The sequence below is a fragment of the Coffea arabica genome, chromosome 8e (genome assembly GCF_036785885.1).
Source record: "Coffea arabica cultivar ET-39 chromosome 8e, Coffea Arabica ET-39 HiFi, whole genome shotgun sequence".
Taxonomy (NCBI): domain Eukaryota; kingdom Viridiplantae; phylum Streptophyta; class Magnoliopsida; order Gentianales; family Rubiaceae; genus Coffea; species Coffea arabica.
This window is the reverse complement of record NC_092324.1, coordinates 6,878,083-6,896,123: the sequence shown is the minus strand read 5'-3', so window position 1 is coordinate 6,896,123 and position 18,041 is coordinate 6,878,083. Positions and strand designations below refer to the sequence as shown.

The window sequence follows — 18,041 nt, the reverse complement described above, 5'->3', positions numbered from 1 at the left end:
TTCACAAACTAGTTAAAATGAAAAGACTTTTTTTTTAACTTACTTCAAATTGAACTTTGTAACCCACGTATCCTTTTAAAATATTAGTTCATGAACCAACCTAAAAGACAACATTCTTTCACTTTCTTCATAAGATAAGAAAACTCTGGGAACACACTTAAAATTATATCAAAATTTTATGGATACTAGGAATTGAAGGGGGTACAGTGGGGCCCATGCCCCCATTGCCCTCCTCACTTATAGTTAGGATGAACTCTAAAATCTTGAAACCATCATGGTTAATTTTTGAGACTTTTACCTTAACTAATTTACCACTAAAAATGGATGAAAAAATTGCAGGAACTGAAGCATTATTTGCAGATGTTGGTCATTTCAGTGTTCGGTCCATACAAATAAGCATGTGTACTGTGACATACCCAGCATTGGTTTTGGCATACACCGGCCAGGCTTCCTATCTTCGCAAGCATCACTCAGATGAAGAAGTGGCTTACACTTTCTACAAGTCTATTCCCCGTGAGTAGTATACTATAGTCCATATCTATTTTATTCTTAGTTTGGTCAACCAATTTTAATAGGCAAAGAATAATATAGGTTTTCCTATTTAGGTCTCAAATAAGCACACAAAAAAAAATAGAGGAAGGTGAACTCACTATTAAACATTCAAAATCACTATCCATCCCCTGAACTACAGCACTTTTGCAAAATAAATTGCAAAAAGAAAAAAATAATTAACTCCAGACTTGCATCTTATTTGGGGCCGTAAAGGCAATTATAAATTAATCTAGTCAAATTTTTAAATGTTATGGATTTTTCTTATATTCCACCCCTTAAAAATTCATAAAATTCTTCTTGACCGTTGCATTGCCCTCATCAATTTTCTAAAATGTCCTTTACCCTTTACATTGCTTCTTCAAAAAAAAAAATACAAATTTGAATAAACTATATATTATGGGGATAGGGAGGATTTCAAAGTTCTTGAAATTAGATGAAATAAATAATTTTGACCTTTTTAGTCAAGATAGAAGGATTGGGACTCTTCCGAATCTGTGACTGTAAGGCAAGCAGTATCCTAGCATTTTTGTTGAAAGGTCCTCTCCAATTCAAAATGTAATTCATAAAACGTGTTTTGGTCTTTGTCTGTTCTGTACCAGGTATTGACTAACTTGTTTGTTCTTTATCTTATTCTTGACTTGTTTAATGTTTGTGGACCAGACCATATCTACTGGCCAATGTTTGTGATTGCTATCCTGGCTGCTATAATAGCAAGTCAAGCCATGATCTCAGCGACATTCTCTATAATCCAACAATCACTTTCCCTGGGATGCTTTCCTCGTGTAAAAGTTGTTCATACATCCACCAAGTATGAAGGCCAAGTTTACATCCCTGAAATCAATTACCTTCTGATGCTGGCTTGTGTTATTGTCACCATTGGATTTAGAACGACAGCGAAGATTGGCAATGCATATGGTAATTAGTCAACCATTCTCACCATCCTAGTTTCTTTCTCTTTCAGATGTTCTGTATTCAACCCGTAGACTAGCATACATATTAATACTGTCCATTTGGATATTGATGCAGGGATTGCAGTGGTTTTCGTAATGACACTCACATCATCATTTATGGTGCTGATTATGATAATGATTTGGAAAACCAATATATTTCTTGTAATCCCCTATGTCCTAGTCATCGGTTCAGTGGAGCTTCTCTATCTTAGTTCGGTTCTTTACAAGTTTGATCAGGGAGGCTACTTGCCGTTAGCTTTTGCACTGGTTCTAATGTTTATCATGTTTGTCTGGAATGATGTGTATCAGAAGAAGTACTGTTTCGAGTTAGAGCACAAGGTTTCTCCTGATAAGGTCAAGGATGTAGTTTTACGCGCAAACTCTCATCGTATGCCCGGGCTGGCACTCTTCTATTCGGAACTTGTTCAGGGCATCCCACCAATTTTTGAGCATTATTTAGAGAATGTACCGGCTCTGCACTCAATCTTGGTTTTTGTTTCCATCAAAACCTTGCCTATAAGCAAAGTTCCGGTTGAAGAGCGATTCCTCTTTCGTAGAGCACAGCCTAATGATCTCAATGTGTTTCGTTGTGTAGTCAGATACGGGTACACAGATGTGCACAATGAGAAAGAGCCCTTCGATGGATTACTCGTTGAAAGGTTGAAGAGATTCATAATGGAAGACTACATGTTTTCACGAGACAATAATCAAGAGTTGTTAGACAAATATAACCAAGTAGATGATGGTGCCATACAAGTTGAATCTACCAAGTATCCAACAGCAGTGGAAAGGGATATGGATCTGGTTGACAATGCCTGGCATGCAGGAGTGGTTCACTTATTAGGGGAACATGATGTGGTTGCTGCAAAGGGAGCTAGCACTGGAAAGAGATTCATGATAGATTATGCTTACAATTTCTTGAAGAGAAATGTGAGGCAAAGCAATAAGGTTTTTGATGTTCCTCACAAACGGATGCTTAAAGTTGGGATGACATATGAGCTATAGAATATAAGAGTAGGATTGCATTTGTACAAGTAAACACTAGCTCATAACATGTTGGCTTAGATAGTATTACCATTACCTCGATCTTTTTCTTTTTCCTCCTCCTTTCCTTCTAAATTTACTAAAATCTTGAGTTATCTCTTACTTTGTTGTGTGCCTATTTTGAGTTTATACAGTACAATTTATGGTGTTGTCAGGTAATGGATTGTCAAGCTATGCAAGAATGTGTTAGTGATTGATGTACCAAGTGAAGATTAATCACATCGACCACATTAAGACAAGCTATGTATTATTTATTATGTATTACTATATTAAAAGTATGATGAGTTTTGGCATTGTAAGATGTAAGCACCCTTTTATCTTAGTTTTTGTTGTACCCGTATTATCCTCATTTTTCAGTTAGAGTTATTGTATTTTAATTGTGGTAATAATTAAAAATATGAAATATTCCAAATGATTAAATTTCAATAATAATTGTAATTAAATGGAAAAGCTCCATATTAAAACTATTTAGCAACCCTTACACTTCAACTCCAATTTTTATGTTCGTCAAAGTTTCTTACCCGATACTATTTCTAACTCTACATAGTGTGACTAATTGCATTAGCCAAAATATTAAGATTGTAAAAAATATTAGTCTAAAAAAATAGATGCTCTTGGAACAAAAGAGAAATATACAAGAAGAAAATAGGCCATATTCATTTGGAGAATCTTGACATGAATATGATGTATAATTATGTGCTTTGTATCAGTATGAAGAAATACTAAAAGAAAAGTACAAATAAAAGAATCCAACTATTTCTATCAATTGAATGTCAATTGAAAACTAAATAGATAATCTAAGATGATTATTCAGTATAAATCATTTACATTCATTACTAACATCAATAGCACTTAGAAAAAATGTAAATAATCCAAATTCAACAATGCACCTCAACAAAACAAAGAGGTGGAAGTTGCAGGGTAATTGATAGCGAACCAGAGGCAAAAACCAGCCAACGAGCAAAGTAAAATTGTAAAATTCACCTCAACAAAACAAAATCGTCACCCCTTGTTTTATGAAACACCTCCCAGCAATTACATTAATACAAAAATCGACCCATCCCTGCCTTGATGAATGTTAAGTTCATAAATCAAGGATAATATGCCACATTGATTTAAGAGATGAAAAAGAGCAGTTAATATATAAGTAAGGGTTTGAAATCTAATAGTTTAAACTTTTGGATCAGAGTTAGATTCTTGATTTACATATTGGACTTTCTCAAGGTGTTTTCTCCCTAACAAGTAGTATCAGAACTTCTGATCATGAGACTGGGCTTTGAAGGGCTCTCTCAAGATGTTTTCTCCCTAACAAGTGATATCAAAACTTGTTGTTGGAAGACTGAGATACTCATGGGCAAGTGGATTCTTCTCTAAATTAGATTGGTGAAAATTCTTTTCTTGGGGGCGGACTGAAGTGCCAAGGAGTTTGGCGGTGCGCCATGAGTTTGGTAGGAGGTCTAAGAGATGTTAGATCAAAGAGCCAAGGGTTGGTGAGAGTCTGGAATCCAGTTTGAATGTTGAAAAAGAGTGGATTCATGATTGGAAGAAAAAGGTGACCTTTGGTGTTAAAGTAAATTTGCGTTGAGTATTAAAGTGGGTTCGGAAAAGAACTTGTAAACTTGGATTTAATGTGAGGAGTTACTCATGAACGGGGAAATTTGTTAGATTCAAGAGTAAAGGAGTATATTCCATTAATATGTAAATAAGAGCCAAAAACCTAATAGTTTAACCTTTTGGATGAGAGTTAGTTTCTAACTTACATATTGGACTATGTGATGGGCTCTCTCGAGATGTTTTCTTCTTAACAATGAAAGCTGTAAATCAGTGGCTCTAATTCAAACTGACAGGAATCCGATAGCTCTAATTCAAACTAATAGGAATCTGATAATTCAATTGAAGACAACCTCCGTTCACTAACAATTACTATAAATCATGCAAAATTTCCAACACACAATAACTTTAAGGTGTACTCTATCATGCAGCTTATTCCTTTTCTTTCAATCATCACTTATTTACCCTACATCTACTCCTACTCCTATTCTACCTAATTCTATAGGAGAATCGATGGAGACTGAACCACTATAATCAGACGGGTGTACTACGCACCCATATGGATTTAGATGAAGCCATTTAAAGTGACAAGCCACAGATATTGACAAGTGATAGGAGGCAATGTTTGAACCTTTGACTTCTTATTCCACCAACCCCTAAAGACTTTTGATGGTGGCCAACCGCTCAAATGGCTGCTGGTTTATACAGCTTGTTCCTTACCAACACATTTGTCAAACACAAGTAACAATAAATCAGAAGTATAAATTTGAGAAGTGTAATGATGAAGCACGGGAAGCAAGACAAACAAGGCAGAGAATGAGTTAAATATGTTATTGTGATTTTGATCAGAGTTCATGTATGTGTAAATAAGAACTTTTCCTCCAAGAAAATGCCAGAAATTGTCTTATTTCCAGAACTTGGAAGACTTAAAAGGAGTGTTAATCTGCAACTTAACTTTTATATAATCAAATATCTACGAGGAACTCTATAAACTTGATTGAAGTAAGGTTTACTACATTCATGATGGTTGAATTATCCGACTCAAATGCTTCTGCACTGCACCACTCTGCTCCTAATGCAGCCAATGAATTATCCTTGGGGATCTTAAAAAAAAAAAGTGAAAACGTGGAGTGAGCTCACAGTTCAATAAGCAACCAAATCCCTAACTAGTTGGATTAAGTAGTATACGCATATTATACAACTAGGAGGTGGTCTCCGAGCTACGCGCGGTGGATCAATGCAATTATGCCCTAACTTGTATTGGTTATTGAGAGTTGGTGTGATGTTAGAGTAAGAAGAAGCATGTAAACTATATAGGCTATTAAGTTTATATTAAGATAAATATGGAATGATTAAGATGAGAGTTGGATGTGGAAGTGAAATAGGCTGAAATCATACAATGAAAATTGAAAGTAAGAAAGGGACAAATGCAGGAGAGTGGTGTACATGATAGCTGAAAATGTTAGAATGGTCCAAGCATTAAAAGTTATAAATGGAAAAGCAGTAGAAATGGCTTTGTCAGTTGTTGATGTTGATTCCGTTTATATCTAAAGGTTGATCCATAAAGTAGAAAGTGATGATTTCATAAATTGCATATGCAATGGTGGATAATGGTAAAATATATTGTGAAAAATTTTTTGGTTTAGAAACGCATGCTACCATATTTCAATGTAAATTTTTTTGGTAAAATAAAAGATAGCTATATATGAAGTCGGTGAACTATTGCTAAGATGGATAACAAGGTAAATGTTCGTTAAAAGGAAATTGTTATTGGATGTAAAGTTCAATTTGTAATTGATTTTTACCATTTTTTAGTATTTTTATTTATCAAACCATGTTTATTAAGGATATAACATAGTTTATGAATAAAGGAAATTCATTAGTATTAATAAATAAGGATAACATAGTTTATGAATAATGTTACAGATACAAAAACCTAATGAGTAACTATAATAATAAATTGGCTAATTATAATAATGCATATGAAATACAGGGTACCAAGGGAAAATTATAAGGATTCCCCAGTTGTACCTTAAAAGACTACTCTGAACACAAAATGGAGTAGGTAAGTTGCGGAATTTTGAAATAAATCTCTGTCTATCAATTTCAAGCATAATGCCAAATTACATTGCTTCTTCTTCTTTGGAGTAGCATCTCTCAGTTCAATGCTACGCTGGTCTGGCAACTTTGGAGACCCGTATTTGCTGATTGAAAAAAAAAAGCAAATAAATATAATAACATCACTTAGTAGTTTAGGTAAGCTCAGAACAATTTTCAAACTTTGAATTCAAACAAATCATAAGATTTCATGCATCCAAAGCTTTCCAGCCTTGACGTGGTGAAAAAGGTTTAATTAGTGTACAAAGAAAGGAGCTCGTTGCTAATGTCTGAAGCACAATTTTAATACCTAGGAGTTACTTCAGTTGCCTGAGATCGAACTTTCAGCATCCAGAATTACCTTATAGCACATAAAGTTTGTCCCTTCTGTTTTAAAAAAATCAACAAAAACAAACTTGTTCTAAAATGTATTACTATAGTTTACAGAAAGACTGTTCTTTTAAGCCAAATTCTTTTAAAGCATGGAGTTTTAATTATTTAGTTGAGCTTATAAATGAGTTTTCCTTACCATATTATCGATTGCATAACTCTAGAATTTCCATCAATTTCGAAGCTTTTTCTCAATTAAAACTCCAAATTCACCAAAATTCGGCAATCATTTTGCAAACATGTTAGAAATAAGCGTGCACTTAGCTTTTCACGTCACAAAAACTCCAAAAAGAATGAAATAATTTTGAATTTAACAGAAAAGAGCCCCAAATATTAATTAAAGGCTTGTCAATTTCAAAAATTGAGAATCAAACTTACTTTACTTCCTGCGAAGTCGGCCGACGAACGATATGAATAAGAACTGTGGAACAATTATCGGACAAACTCATATCCTTTTCCAGGAGGTTAAGAAGAAACAAAAACTGCCAGAACAAAAGTAAAAAGGGGGAAAAAAGAACGAACATGTAACCTACAGCAAAAAAAAAAAAAAAAAGAGAGAGAATGATCAGCTAACCTGAAACAATACAAGCTGCAAATATGTAAGAGAAGATGACAAAGAAAGGGAGTTCCTTACAGCAACCACAGACGAAGAAAGCTGCATGCAAAATGTAAAGGGAAAACAGGGGAAAAAGTCAGAACACAAATAAGAACAAATAATGGATAAATGAAAGGTAGAATAAAGAATCAAAGAAGACAGGAAATTTAAAATAGGCTTACCTTAATGCAACGGCAAAATACAAAACACCCATAAACAAAGGAAGTAAAGCTGAGTTAGTCCACGAATGAATGACCGACCAAAAAACATATTGGAATAAACCGCATTATAGATGAGATAGTTCAGTAAAAGAAAAAGCTCACCTGACCAATCTGTATCAAGAAGAGCAAACCCAAGAAGGGGCTTCGAAGGAACTGAGCAATAAAAAAGAAAATAAGAACTGAGCAAAACAACTGCCAAAGACAATCATGTATGAGAGAAGATAGGATGTCGTGCTATAAACAATGACACAAAAAAGGAATGCAAAGAGTAAACACATCACTAACCATTAGCATAAGCAGAAAATCCAGGCAACAATGCATGGCTTTACCCGCAGCAATGGGTTGGACAGAGCAAAGAAAGTGCTACAGTCAAATCAAGAAACTCCTTTCAATAGCCGTCAACAGTAATGGAATTGTGTTTTTTTAACAAATACAACCCAAGGGTAAATAGAATTTTACCTCTTGACATGAGCACGAAGAAGATCAAGAAAACGGTAAAACTAAAACCAATTTCTTGTCATCAGTAAGAAAAATGCGATGGACGGCAAAATTGTAATACGATTGTCCTTATGGTCAACTGAACTGAATTATTACAATGACCACAATCAAGTCCCAATACATCAAGTCCCAAAAGGCGAAACACAAATGCTAAAGGGGTCCAATCGGATGCAACAAAAGTGAAGGCAAATAGTTATAATAATAAGAATAAGAAATATAAAAATGTAGTCAGCATTTAAAAAATATAATAATAACATTTCCATTCTTTTTTTTTTTGCACAAACACGTGCAATTCTCACGTGCAAGGACCACCACAAATTGTCCAATAACGTTTTGTCACATCACAAAGAACAGAACTGTCTTGGCACACCCCTGACCATTTACTACATATATGTGTTAATAAGATAGTAAAAAGAATAAAGCTTTACAATTTAAAGCTTCATAATTTAATAAACAAGTAACACATTAATTAACTAAGGACAATGACAGAAGTCCAGCTGACAATGACAATTCATTCAACAACTACTACCCAGATCACGAGGCAAGCTTAGCCTCCTTAACTTGGGTCACGGGTTGGAATTTACCCCTTCAACCTGGGTCATGGCTATATGCTTAACCTCGGTACAGTTTGATTGCTACAACAATTCCAGAAACGTCCAACTCCACCAAGTCAATATACACATCTCAACAATCACTAATTTATAAACCAACCACAAAATACAAGTTACAACGACAAGAGAACTCAACACTTCCAAACAAGTCACACAATCAACAATTACATGATCCATTTTCAAGAAAAAAAAAACATGGGCAGAAATATATTTCCCTTTAGACTTCAACTTCTTGAAGAACATCTGCAGAAGCTGCATTAGAGTCCTCACAATAACTCTCCAGTGGCATTTTCCGGTTCACGAACCTACAAAAGATGCATATAAATGGGCACTTGTAAATAAGAAATGAAGTAACATCTTTTTTTTTTTAAGAACTAAGCAAGTATAGTATCCTTAGTCCTTTTTCCTTTGCCTTTTGAACAACCATGTAATGTCACTAACATCCCCTTCATTCTCTAGAGTTATAAGAATCATATTTACATCTTTATCAAGAACCATATACCGCAAATTTGTAGTTGCTGGATACAAAAGATCGATGGCCAGTGGCAGAGCCAAGGTTATTATGGAGGGGGAACGGGTGTACATTGTGTAAAAAAAAGAAATTTATTATATGCGTCATTTTCAGACTTATAAATTCCATGTTAACTATTTGGTTTAGATTTTTTTATCCAGTCTAGATATCAAATTGGAAAAGTGCTTTTAATTAAAATTTAATATTAACAAGTTCTTTTTTGTCAGTGGACATTTTGACAAAATAAGAGTGATCCTTAATCTAATGAACATAACAAGGAAGTTATATATTGTGTAATAAATCAAAATTTGCATTACTATATTAATTAAATACAACTACTAGATTCTCCATCTTTTTATTCTTACATTATTACCGGGACAAATATAATCATATCTCAAAGTGCAAAAAATAAGTAAAGAGAAAGCATTATTAATTATATAGAAATGTTGATTTTAAATGTTTAGGAAGAGAATTTCTAAAATTTACTTCTTATTAGTTATCTCATTTTGCACATAAAAGATTGCATAAATGTAGAATGAAGTACTTAATTTTGAAATTTGGCTGATCAATAATGAAAATTAAAATAAAATACTTAATTGAAAGGTGTGCACAACATAGCTAATAATAGATTTTTTTAAGATGAGTTTAAATTTTTAACAATGTAAATTGTAATACTAAAACAATTAATAAAAAGTAATCAACTAATAATAATGCAAGGTCAAAAATATTCAACGATGAATAAAAGTTCAAAATTTTCATAAGGCAGAAATTGGATGGAGGAGGGGGCAATGAAATGTTGTCTAAATTTTAGGAGGGGCAAAGAAAACATATCTAATAAAAATTATTAAAATTTCTTAGGAATTAAAAAGAAATTTCAAAACTTAGAGGGCAGACTGCCCTCCGCCTCTATTCCCTCCGCCTCGGTGCACATGTTTCAATGATGGACTTTTAAGTAACAACACGATTGGCACTTTCATCTAATTATTAGCCTTTGAGCCGGTGACCACCACCAATGCATTAAAGTTTGGTGGGGTGGGAGGCAAGGTTTCACGATTAAATTTGGCCTTCCTTAAAAAAGTCTAGGCGGATACATAGTGCACCCGTCTGATCAGGTGATGGTTCAGTCCCCTTCGGATTATCTCAGAACCTCTTCAAACCCTTCTCTCCCTATAGTGTAGGAAGTTATTGTATAAAAAAAAAAAAAAAACAAGATTGGCACTTTCACGTGCTGCAGACATTAGAGATATCACCTTACTAGAACCAAGGAGACCATGAAAGCAGCTAGTGACCCACATCAACAATTAAACAAATAACCACATGCTGCCGACCACAAATAGTAATTCACTAATACATATTTAATTGAACTTTGACCCACATCAACCAAATCCCCCTAATGAACATGCACTAAACATCATAAAATTGTTTACATCCAGACCAATAATCATACACATTGCACCAAACCTAACAAATATCCATTACCAGAATCAAAAGGCTTTTTTTTAGAGTTATAAAAGTGAGGAAACTCACCGTTCAAAAGCTTACTATTGCTGTGGTGTCCTTTCAGATGGGTTTTAAGATGAAACCTGGATAAGGAACTCGGGGGTAGGATTCCCAGAGGCATCTTTACCTTCAATCCCCCAATAGATATTATATTGTTCCGCTAAAACCTTTTTTTTTTTTTTTGCATGATTTTAATGAGGGTTGGAATGTATGCTTCCTTTTTCTGCCCTTCAATCTATTAGAAGAATTTTATATTATTTGTGACTCAGCCCAGAAAGGACTAAATTGGCTAGACATATATAGTTGAGGGGCTAAATTGGCTCCAACTAAAGTATAGGGACTATTGTGGCTTTTGATAAATAATTTAGGGAATATTTTGGGCTTTTGCTCTGTAATTGTTTTTGAGTGCTTGTGAGATGCTCTCTACAATACTCACATAATGCTTTACAAATTTGATCAGTCATAGTTGATTTATGAACACCCTTTAAATGGAAAGTCATGGTTTAATAATGAGACATGCAAGAAAACTTTGTACTTGTTTATTATAAAAAATAATTTCTTATCATTTATATACATAATATTGTTAATACGATTCATCATATGCATTTAATAAAATGGGATTGCACATTTTATTATTTAGTATTCTAACTCTTTTTGATCTCTTAATAATAGAAAAATGATATCACCATATGTACATTGAAGACATTAATAAAATTAAATTATATTTGCAAATCAAATATCTACGGATTAATTATATTCCTTATATTTTTAGCGTCCTATAATTAATAGAATAATTTATATTTTATAAAATAAAACAAAACTTTAGTTGATGAAATGAGAGTTTCCTTGAATTGTAAGTGCCCTCAATTTATCGATTAAGTAATACCTCTTTAAATTAATAGAATTTGTATAATCCCAAGAATATTAATTTATATAGGTTTTACTGTACGTAATTCTTAACTCATCAATTGAACGGGACCACACATAATTTGTTGAAAGATTTTAAAAAAGAAAAACTATAAGTTGATTGATAAAAAGATTTAATAAGGCGTAATTGATACAAATATAATTAAGGCAAAATTTAATAAATTGATTAAAAGTTACTATGAATAAGGAAGTGAAAAAGGAAGAGAATTAATTGTTACTAAAAAAGAAGGAAAAGAATTAAAAATAAAAAAAAATATTAAAGATGTTTAGTTCACATGGCGAAAAAATAGATAATCTAGTTAGTAAAATATGAATACATCTAACTTGACAACCTACCATATAGCGTACTGAACATGGTTTTATTTTATATAAATATACATACACATACGTACATATATATACACACATACACACATATACATACATATGTATATGATATCTTTGTTTGCCTTGTGACTGCATGAATTGGACTATTTAGGGTTTATGACAGAAATACATAACTTTGGTAATAACTTTGTTTCAACAAATGAACTTTTTTTACATTAACCACAAAAAGTATTAATATGTAGGCATAGAACTAATTAACTTAATGCTAGGAATACCACAACAATAATTAGGCAACGGTCAATTTTTAAGAACCATTTTCGGTGGAATTTTTTTTTGATGGAAATGATGATTTATAAGTGCTATTTATATTAGAGTTTATCTCACGGGTGCTATCGGGCACTGGTTTATATTATTCATGTTGATATGAGTAAGTGTGAGTTCTTTTTTGAAATTAAAGTTAAGAGAACATTTCTCATAAAGCAATTCTCTGTTGACTATTTGCAAAATAGTCTTGCTTATACACCGATTAAGCATGTGTGCTTTGACCACTCATATTGTTAGATAATCGAAGCTGAAAGAAAATAAAATGAATCCCAACTTATGAATGCCATCATCATACATGATTCAATTAATTCCCTCTCCTACCTCCGGTCCCCCGCTTCCCCATCTCATCTTTATTTCGTTTGTCGGTTGCTTAAAAGCACCTTTTTCCTTTCCCCATTTTTGATCTTTTAGGTGAATGGCATGCTTAGTCCTCCAACTTTTGTAATAAAGTAAAATTAGTCCTTAAAGTAACATTTCAGTCAAATTAGTCCTTATACTAACGTGTTCTAGCCGATTTAGTCCTTCATGTGCAGTCCGGCCAAATTGACATTTTATTAGTCCTTTCGTGCTACTGCATCAGTTTATCAGGCTTACCAGTCTCCTTCCGTTTGGAGAACTATCATTTCTTTGTAAAAGAATCTGTGAAATTTTTAGCTTGCGTAAATCCTTTTTTTTTTTTTCAACGGTAACATTTTTATAATCTAATCTACCTTAATTTAAAAGGAGGGAGAGCGATGAGAGTAGAAATTTCATCAAAAAAAGCTACTAAAAACAAACACATATAATGATAATTTAATTGGAGGTCAAGGGTTCACCATCAAGATTTGAGTGCTTGACAGTGACCACCATACCAAGGGCCGACTAGCTTGTGTAAACCTTGATAACTTGGAAAGTTGATTTACAGATAGATGATTGGATTGAAATTAGTTCATATGCAGTTAAATCATTTTTTTTTTATGTTGTATCTCATTCTCTATTCATTTACTCTCGCAGTCTGGATGTTGCAAACCATCATATGACTACCATTTCACCTATGTCACCTCGACTTACCGGATCAATCTAGGAGCAGTAGAGCCTACTAATCCAGACTGGACAGCATGGACCATGGAGTAACGATCAGAAAGTTTGATGTTACAACTACCAATCATGCAAGGCTGGTCGACGGGTGTTGCACTGCACCCGTCTGGTGCGGTGATGATTCTGTTTCCATTGATCCGTCGATGATTCAGTTAAACCTTTCCTAATTAGAATAGGAGTAGAAATAGGATGGCAATTGAAAAAAAAAAAAAAAATCATGCAAGGCTGGTCTGCTGGACAACAGCAAGAGTCATGGGTAGGATGAGACAATTTTGATGTCATAGTGTTGACGTTCCTCATCACAGCCTCTTAGGATGCTGCTTCTAAAGTTTATGTCTGACTAAATATGAGAGTTTCGATAGAGATTACTTTTTTCATATTCTATGAAAAATGCAACATCTTACCTATCAGTTGCACGGAAGACTTCCTACTCTTAATGCTGTGTTTCCTGGTGCTTTTCTTCTAAATTCATATTAAGAAATAAAAATTTTTTTGCTTGATTACCTGTAAAAATAAGTAAGAAATGTTTGGTATAAATTTTTATATTTTTATTGTTCAATTATTAAATAATATATAATTTTACATTTTATATATTCTTATTGTTGAATTATTAAATAGCATGCAATTTTGTGACATAGCACACAGAAGGTAAAAAATTTTTAATTAGGACTATTGGGAATTATAAGTAAACATTTAAAATTAATGATGGATGCAAAAGGTGGAGTGGAATAAGTTTTTGGATTAAGTTTTTATGTTAACTTTCATATTATTTAGTTCAAATTTTTATATTTTTATTGTTTAATTATTAAATAGTATGTAATTTTGCGCATGGATGAAAAAAATTGGTAATTAAGCTTATTGGATATTATAAACCAATAATAGGGTGCAAAAGTTGGTATAAATTGATAATTTAGTTTACAAAATGAATTTAGATGAGTTTGTAGAAACTTAAAATAAATGGGTTGCAATTGATTAATTGGGTTACTCAACTCATTTTTTGATTTATTCATTTATACTCATCTAATTAAATGAGTGTAAATGGATTGATTTATTTATATGTACTATCCATTTTAACTCGTAGAAAATTCGCTCAAGTCATTTATTTTGACAATTATGTGGGCCATGTGCGTATGCGCTCGCAAATTTAATTGAATGAGTTGTCAGTAATATGACCAGGATAGTAATTCATTCATCCATAAAATATCCCAAGAAGAATATGCTGCTGGTTATATATACAGCTGGGCTGGAGTATAAAAACTCCAGAGAGAGGAAGAAATAAAGAAAGATAGCAGAGGTACTTAGGGAAGAGATATGACCGACCCAGCTCCATTAATTTTGCGCTCATCATCCTCCTCCTCCTCAGTAGTAGCAGCAGAAGCCAGTCTGCCCAGTAGCGGTACCAGAACCTCAACCTTGGATGACACCATCGAGCGTTGCATTGGCGACTACTTTGGATGGACACAGTTTCTCCGTGCCATCCTAATATCTTTGGCCTGGGCATTCGACGCCCAGCAAACTTTCATCACAGTCTTCACTGATGTCGACCCAACTTGGCACTGTACTCGTAATAACACTACTAATATCTGCAGCAGCAGCTCCCAAGTGTGCCTTCTCCCTGACGAAGCATGGTCATGGGATCTGCCTCCCTACACCTCCACCATTTCGGAGTGGTCCCTCCAGTGTGCTGGTTCCTTCCTCGCTGGCCTACCCGCCTCATCCTTCTTCGCCGGCTGTCTTGCCGGTGGCTTCGTCCTCGCCACGCTAGCCGACTCCTACCTGGGTAGAAAGAAGTTGCTCGTCCTGTCTTGCCTGCTCATGTCCATCTCCGGCCTCCTCACCGCCCTAGTCTCCACTAACGTATGGATCTACACGGCCTTGAGGTTTCTGTGCGGCTTTGGCAGGGCCTCCGTGGGGACGTGCGCGCTGGTTCTGGCGACAGAGATGGTGGGCAAGAGGTGGAGGGCCCACGTTGGGATGATAGGCTTCTTGTTTTTCACGTTGGGGTTTCTGTCATTACCCCTGATGGCTTACCTGAATAGAGGGTCTTCCTGGCGAGTCCTGTACTTCTGGAGCTGCGCCCCAACCGTTTTGTACTCCATACTAGTCCATTTCTTCGCATACGAGTCTCCCAGATGGCTATACGTCCGAGGCCGCAAACAGGAATTCCTGAGTACCCTCAAAAGCATCGCCACAGTACCCACACCTCAACTACTCGATATAACTAGCAGCTGCTTCTCAAATAACACCAATAGTGATAGTGGCACCACAGGATGCGAGCTCGATATTGATGATGCAACCAGAAATGCTGCTAATTTCTGGAATTCCTCCAGCTACTATGCCTTATGGGAGAAGCCGTGGGCATTTCGAAGACTTGCGGCGGTGATGGCCATCGGTTTTGGGACCGGCATGGTGTACTACGGTATGCCCCTGGGACTTGGGAATTTGTCCTTTAATCTCTACTTGAGCGTGACGCTGAATGCACTCTCTGAGTTTCCGGCTGCTTTCATGACTTTCTTTCTCATTGCGACACTCAACAGAAAAGGTCTGGTTCTGGGACTTTCTGTAGCGAGTGGTGTTTGCAGCTGCCTAATAATCGTTGTTGAGCAGGTAATCAACAGTAACAGCTACTACTACTGGTGGAGGAATGCCCTGCAGATGGTTTTGGAGCTGGCTTCATTTTTCAGCGCCTGCACTGGTTTTAACGTCCTCATGATTTTCACTTTAGAGTTGTTCCCGACCTCCGTCAGGAACTCCGCATTGTCAATGGTGAGGCAGGCTGTGGTGTTTGGTGGGCTGTTCAGTCCGCTGCTGGTGGCTGCTGGAAGAAATGGATTACTTTCATACGGGGTGTTCGGGGTGACCATAGCAGTGAGTGGACTGTTCGTCGGATGCCTTCCGGAGACTAGGGGTGCCGCGCTCTGTGATACACTGGACGAACAAGAGCACAAGGAGACCCTGGCATTTTCTGCTAAAATTACCCAAGATTTCGCCTAGTTATTCATCCGTACCAATCAGTCAGGTTCTTAACTTTCTTATTAGCAGCCAATTTAATAAATGATCACAAGGTTCAGAAATTATTTGAGTTGGTTGCATCTTGTTGCTGGACAGTACTGTCTAGTTACCAAAAGCATTGTATTTTTATTTTTATTTTTTTTTAGAGAACCACAAGTATTATATTCGATTGAATCAGCTTAATTGTGATCATTATCTAAACAGACGTATTAATACCATGATGCAAGAGTGTACATTCGTCCTAATAATACAGGACAAGAACAAAACCATCAATTTCATTTCTGTAGTGCTTAGCAATTAGAGAACCTCTTAAGTCTTAAGTGTAATGTAGAAGGCAATGCATGGTTTAGCAACATGTTAGTACTAATAGTCGAGAAAGTCAACAGATGCAACCCTTGATTGCTCGCTAGCCAATCTCTGAAAAACAAAATGCATCGCCCTTGACCAAAATCATGTGTTTGTTGGGGCTGTTTCCTTGAATTGGTAGCTGACGGATTTGTCTAGACCGATAAATGGATCCAAGGTGATTATGTTGGTAAAAAATGCAGAAATGGCTTGGTAGTAGATGGACCGTAGTCAAATCAAAGTTCGCTTCACGGTGGCAATCATTCACTTCCACTAGGAATTGTTTTCCATCGCTGAAATGAATTATTGTGGCAATTAAAAATGGCAAAAAAAAAGGGGGAAACTTCGATGGATGCAAAGTTTGCCGGAACTCCAGCTGACAACACAGCCTAGCTTCATGTATGTACAAAGTAGAAGTAGCATCTAACGATTAGATATGTGGCTCCCGGGTTAGATCACCCGGTCTGCGGCTGGAAAACCACTCGCAAGATCGTGGGATCGAACCTCACCTAACGCCTGGGTGCGGTTGGGGTGGCGCTGTACTCCAGGCGCAGGGGATTAGTCGGGCCGCCTTCGGATCTTGACCCGGACACCCCTGTGTTGACAAAAAAAAAAAAAAAAAAAAAAATCTAACGATTAGATATGTACATCAGACGTGTCAGTTTGTGTTGTAATTAATTCCTGTGTAGACAAATAAATAGGCACGTGAGGAATGTCAGTTTGTGTGTGTAATCAATTCCTGTGTAGAGAAATATAATGCTATAATTCTTACAGTGAGAATCAACGTTTCTTTTTTTTCTTTTTTTTTTTCTGGATAAGAAGTCAGAATCAACTTTGTTAACCCAAGTACAATTATTGCATGGAGCAAATTACTCGGCTAATCGACTGAACTTTTTGAACGGTCAAAATTTGGCCATTCAACCATTAATAATATATTTTTACTCGGTAAACTACCAAAAATATAAATTTTTAGTTATTCGTTTGATTCCACCATTCACTTTGCTAGATTTAAGGATTTTCACGATTCGCAAGACATATTATTAATAGTTAAATATGATTTAAGAATTTCATGATTCACAAGATATATTATTAATAGTTAGATATAACAGAATTAACGGTGAAATTAGATGGAATGCTCCAAAATTTTAACTTTTGATAGTTTAATGGATATAAATGTGTTATTAATAATTGAGTGGCCAAAACTCAGACTATTAAAAAAGTTTAGTAGTAATGGGTGTCCAACAATAAAATTACCTACTCCTCAAAAGTTAATGAATATAGTGATGAATAGGGTCGTCTCCTCAAGGAACTGATAGATTTATTACTCACAGAAAAATGCAATGGATATTGGAGGGAGGAAAGTTGTAGAATTTCTTTGAAATTATAATAAAATAAAATAATGCAATAAAATAAATTAACTATCAAAATCTAACCAAGGAAATAATCTTGGCAACGATTTACTCAATTGATCACTGATACCAGAAATAACTTATATGTTCACAAATAAAT

The 18,041-nt window shown here is 35.1% G+C and overlaps 1 protein-coding gene across 1 annotated transcript; it reads left to right on the top strand.

Moving 5' to 3' along the window:
* The first annotated feature begins 14,420 nt into the window (after positions 1-14,420).
* LOC113703627 (organic cation/carnitine transporter 3-like) lies at positions 14,421-16,405 on the top strand. Its single transcript, XM_027225056.2, has one exon. It carries the CDS (start codon positions 14,487-14,489, stop codon positions 16,167-16,169), a length of 1,683 nt encoding a protein of 560 aa, XP_027080857.1. The 5' UTR covers positions 14,421-14,486; the 3' UTR covers positions 16,170-16,405.
* Positions 16,406-18,041: the final 1,636 nt, after the last annotated feature.

Bases quoted from the DNA above. Each gene is read 5' to 3' on its own strand.
- LOC113703627 (XM_027225056.2), top strand. From the start codon at position 14,487: ATGACCGACCCAGCTCCATTAATTTTGCGCTCATCATCCTCCTCCTCC.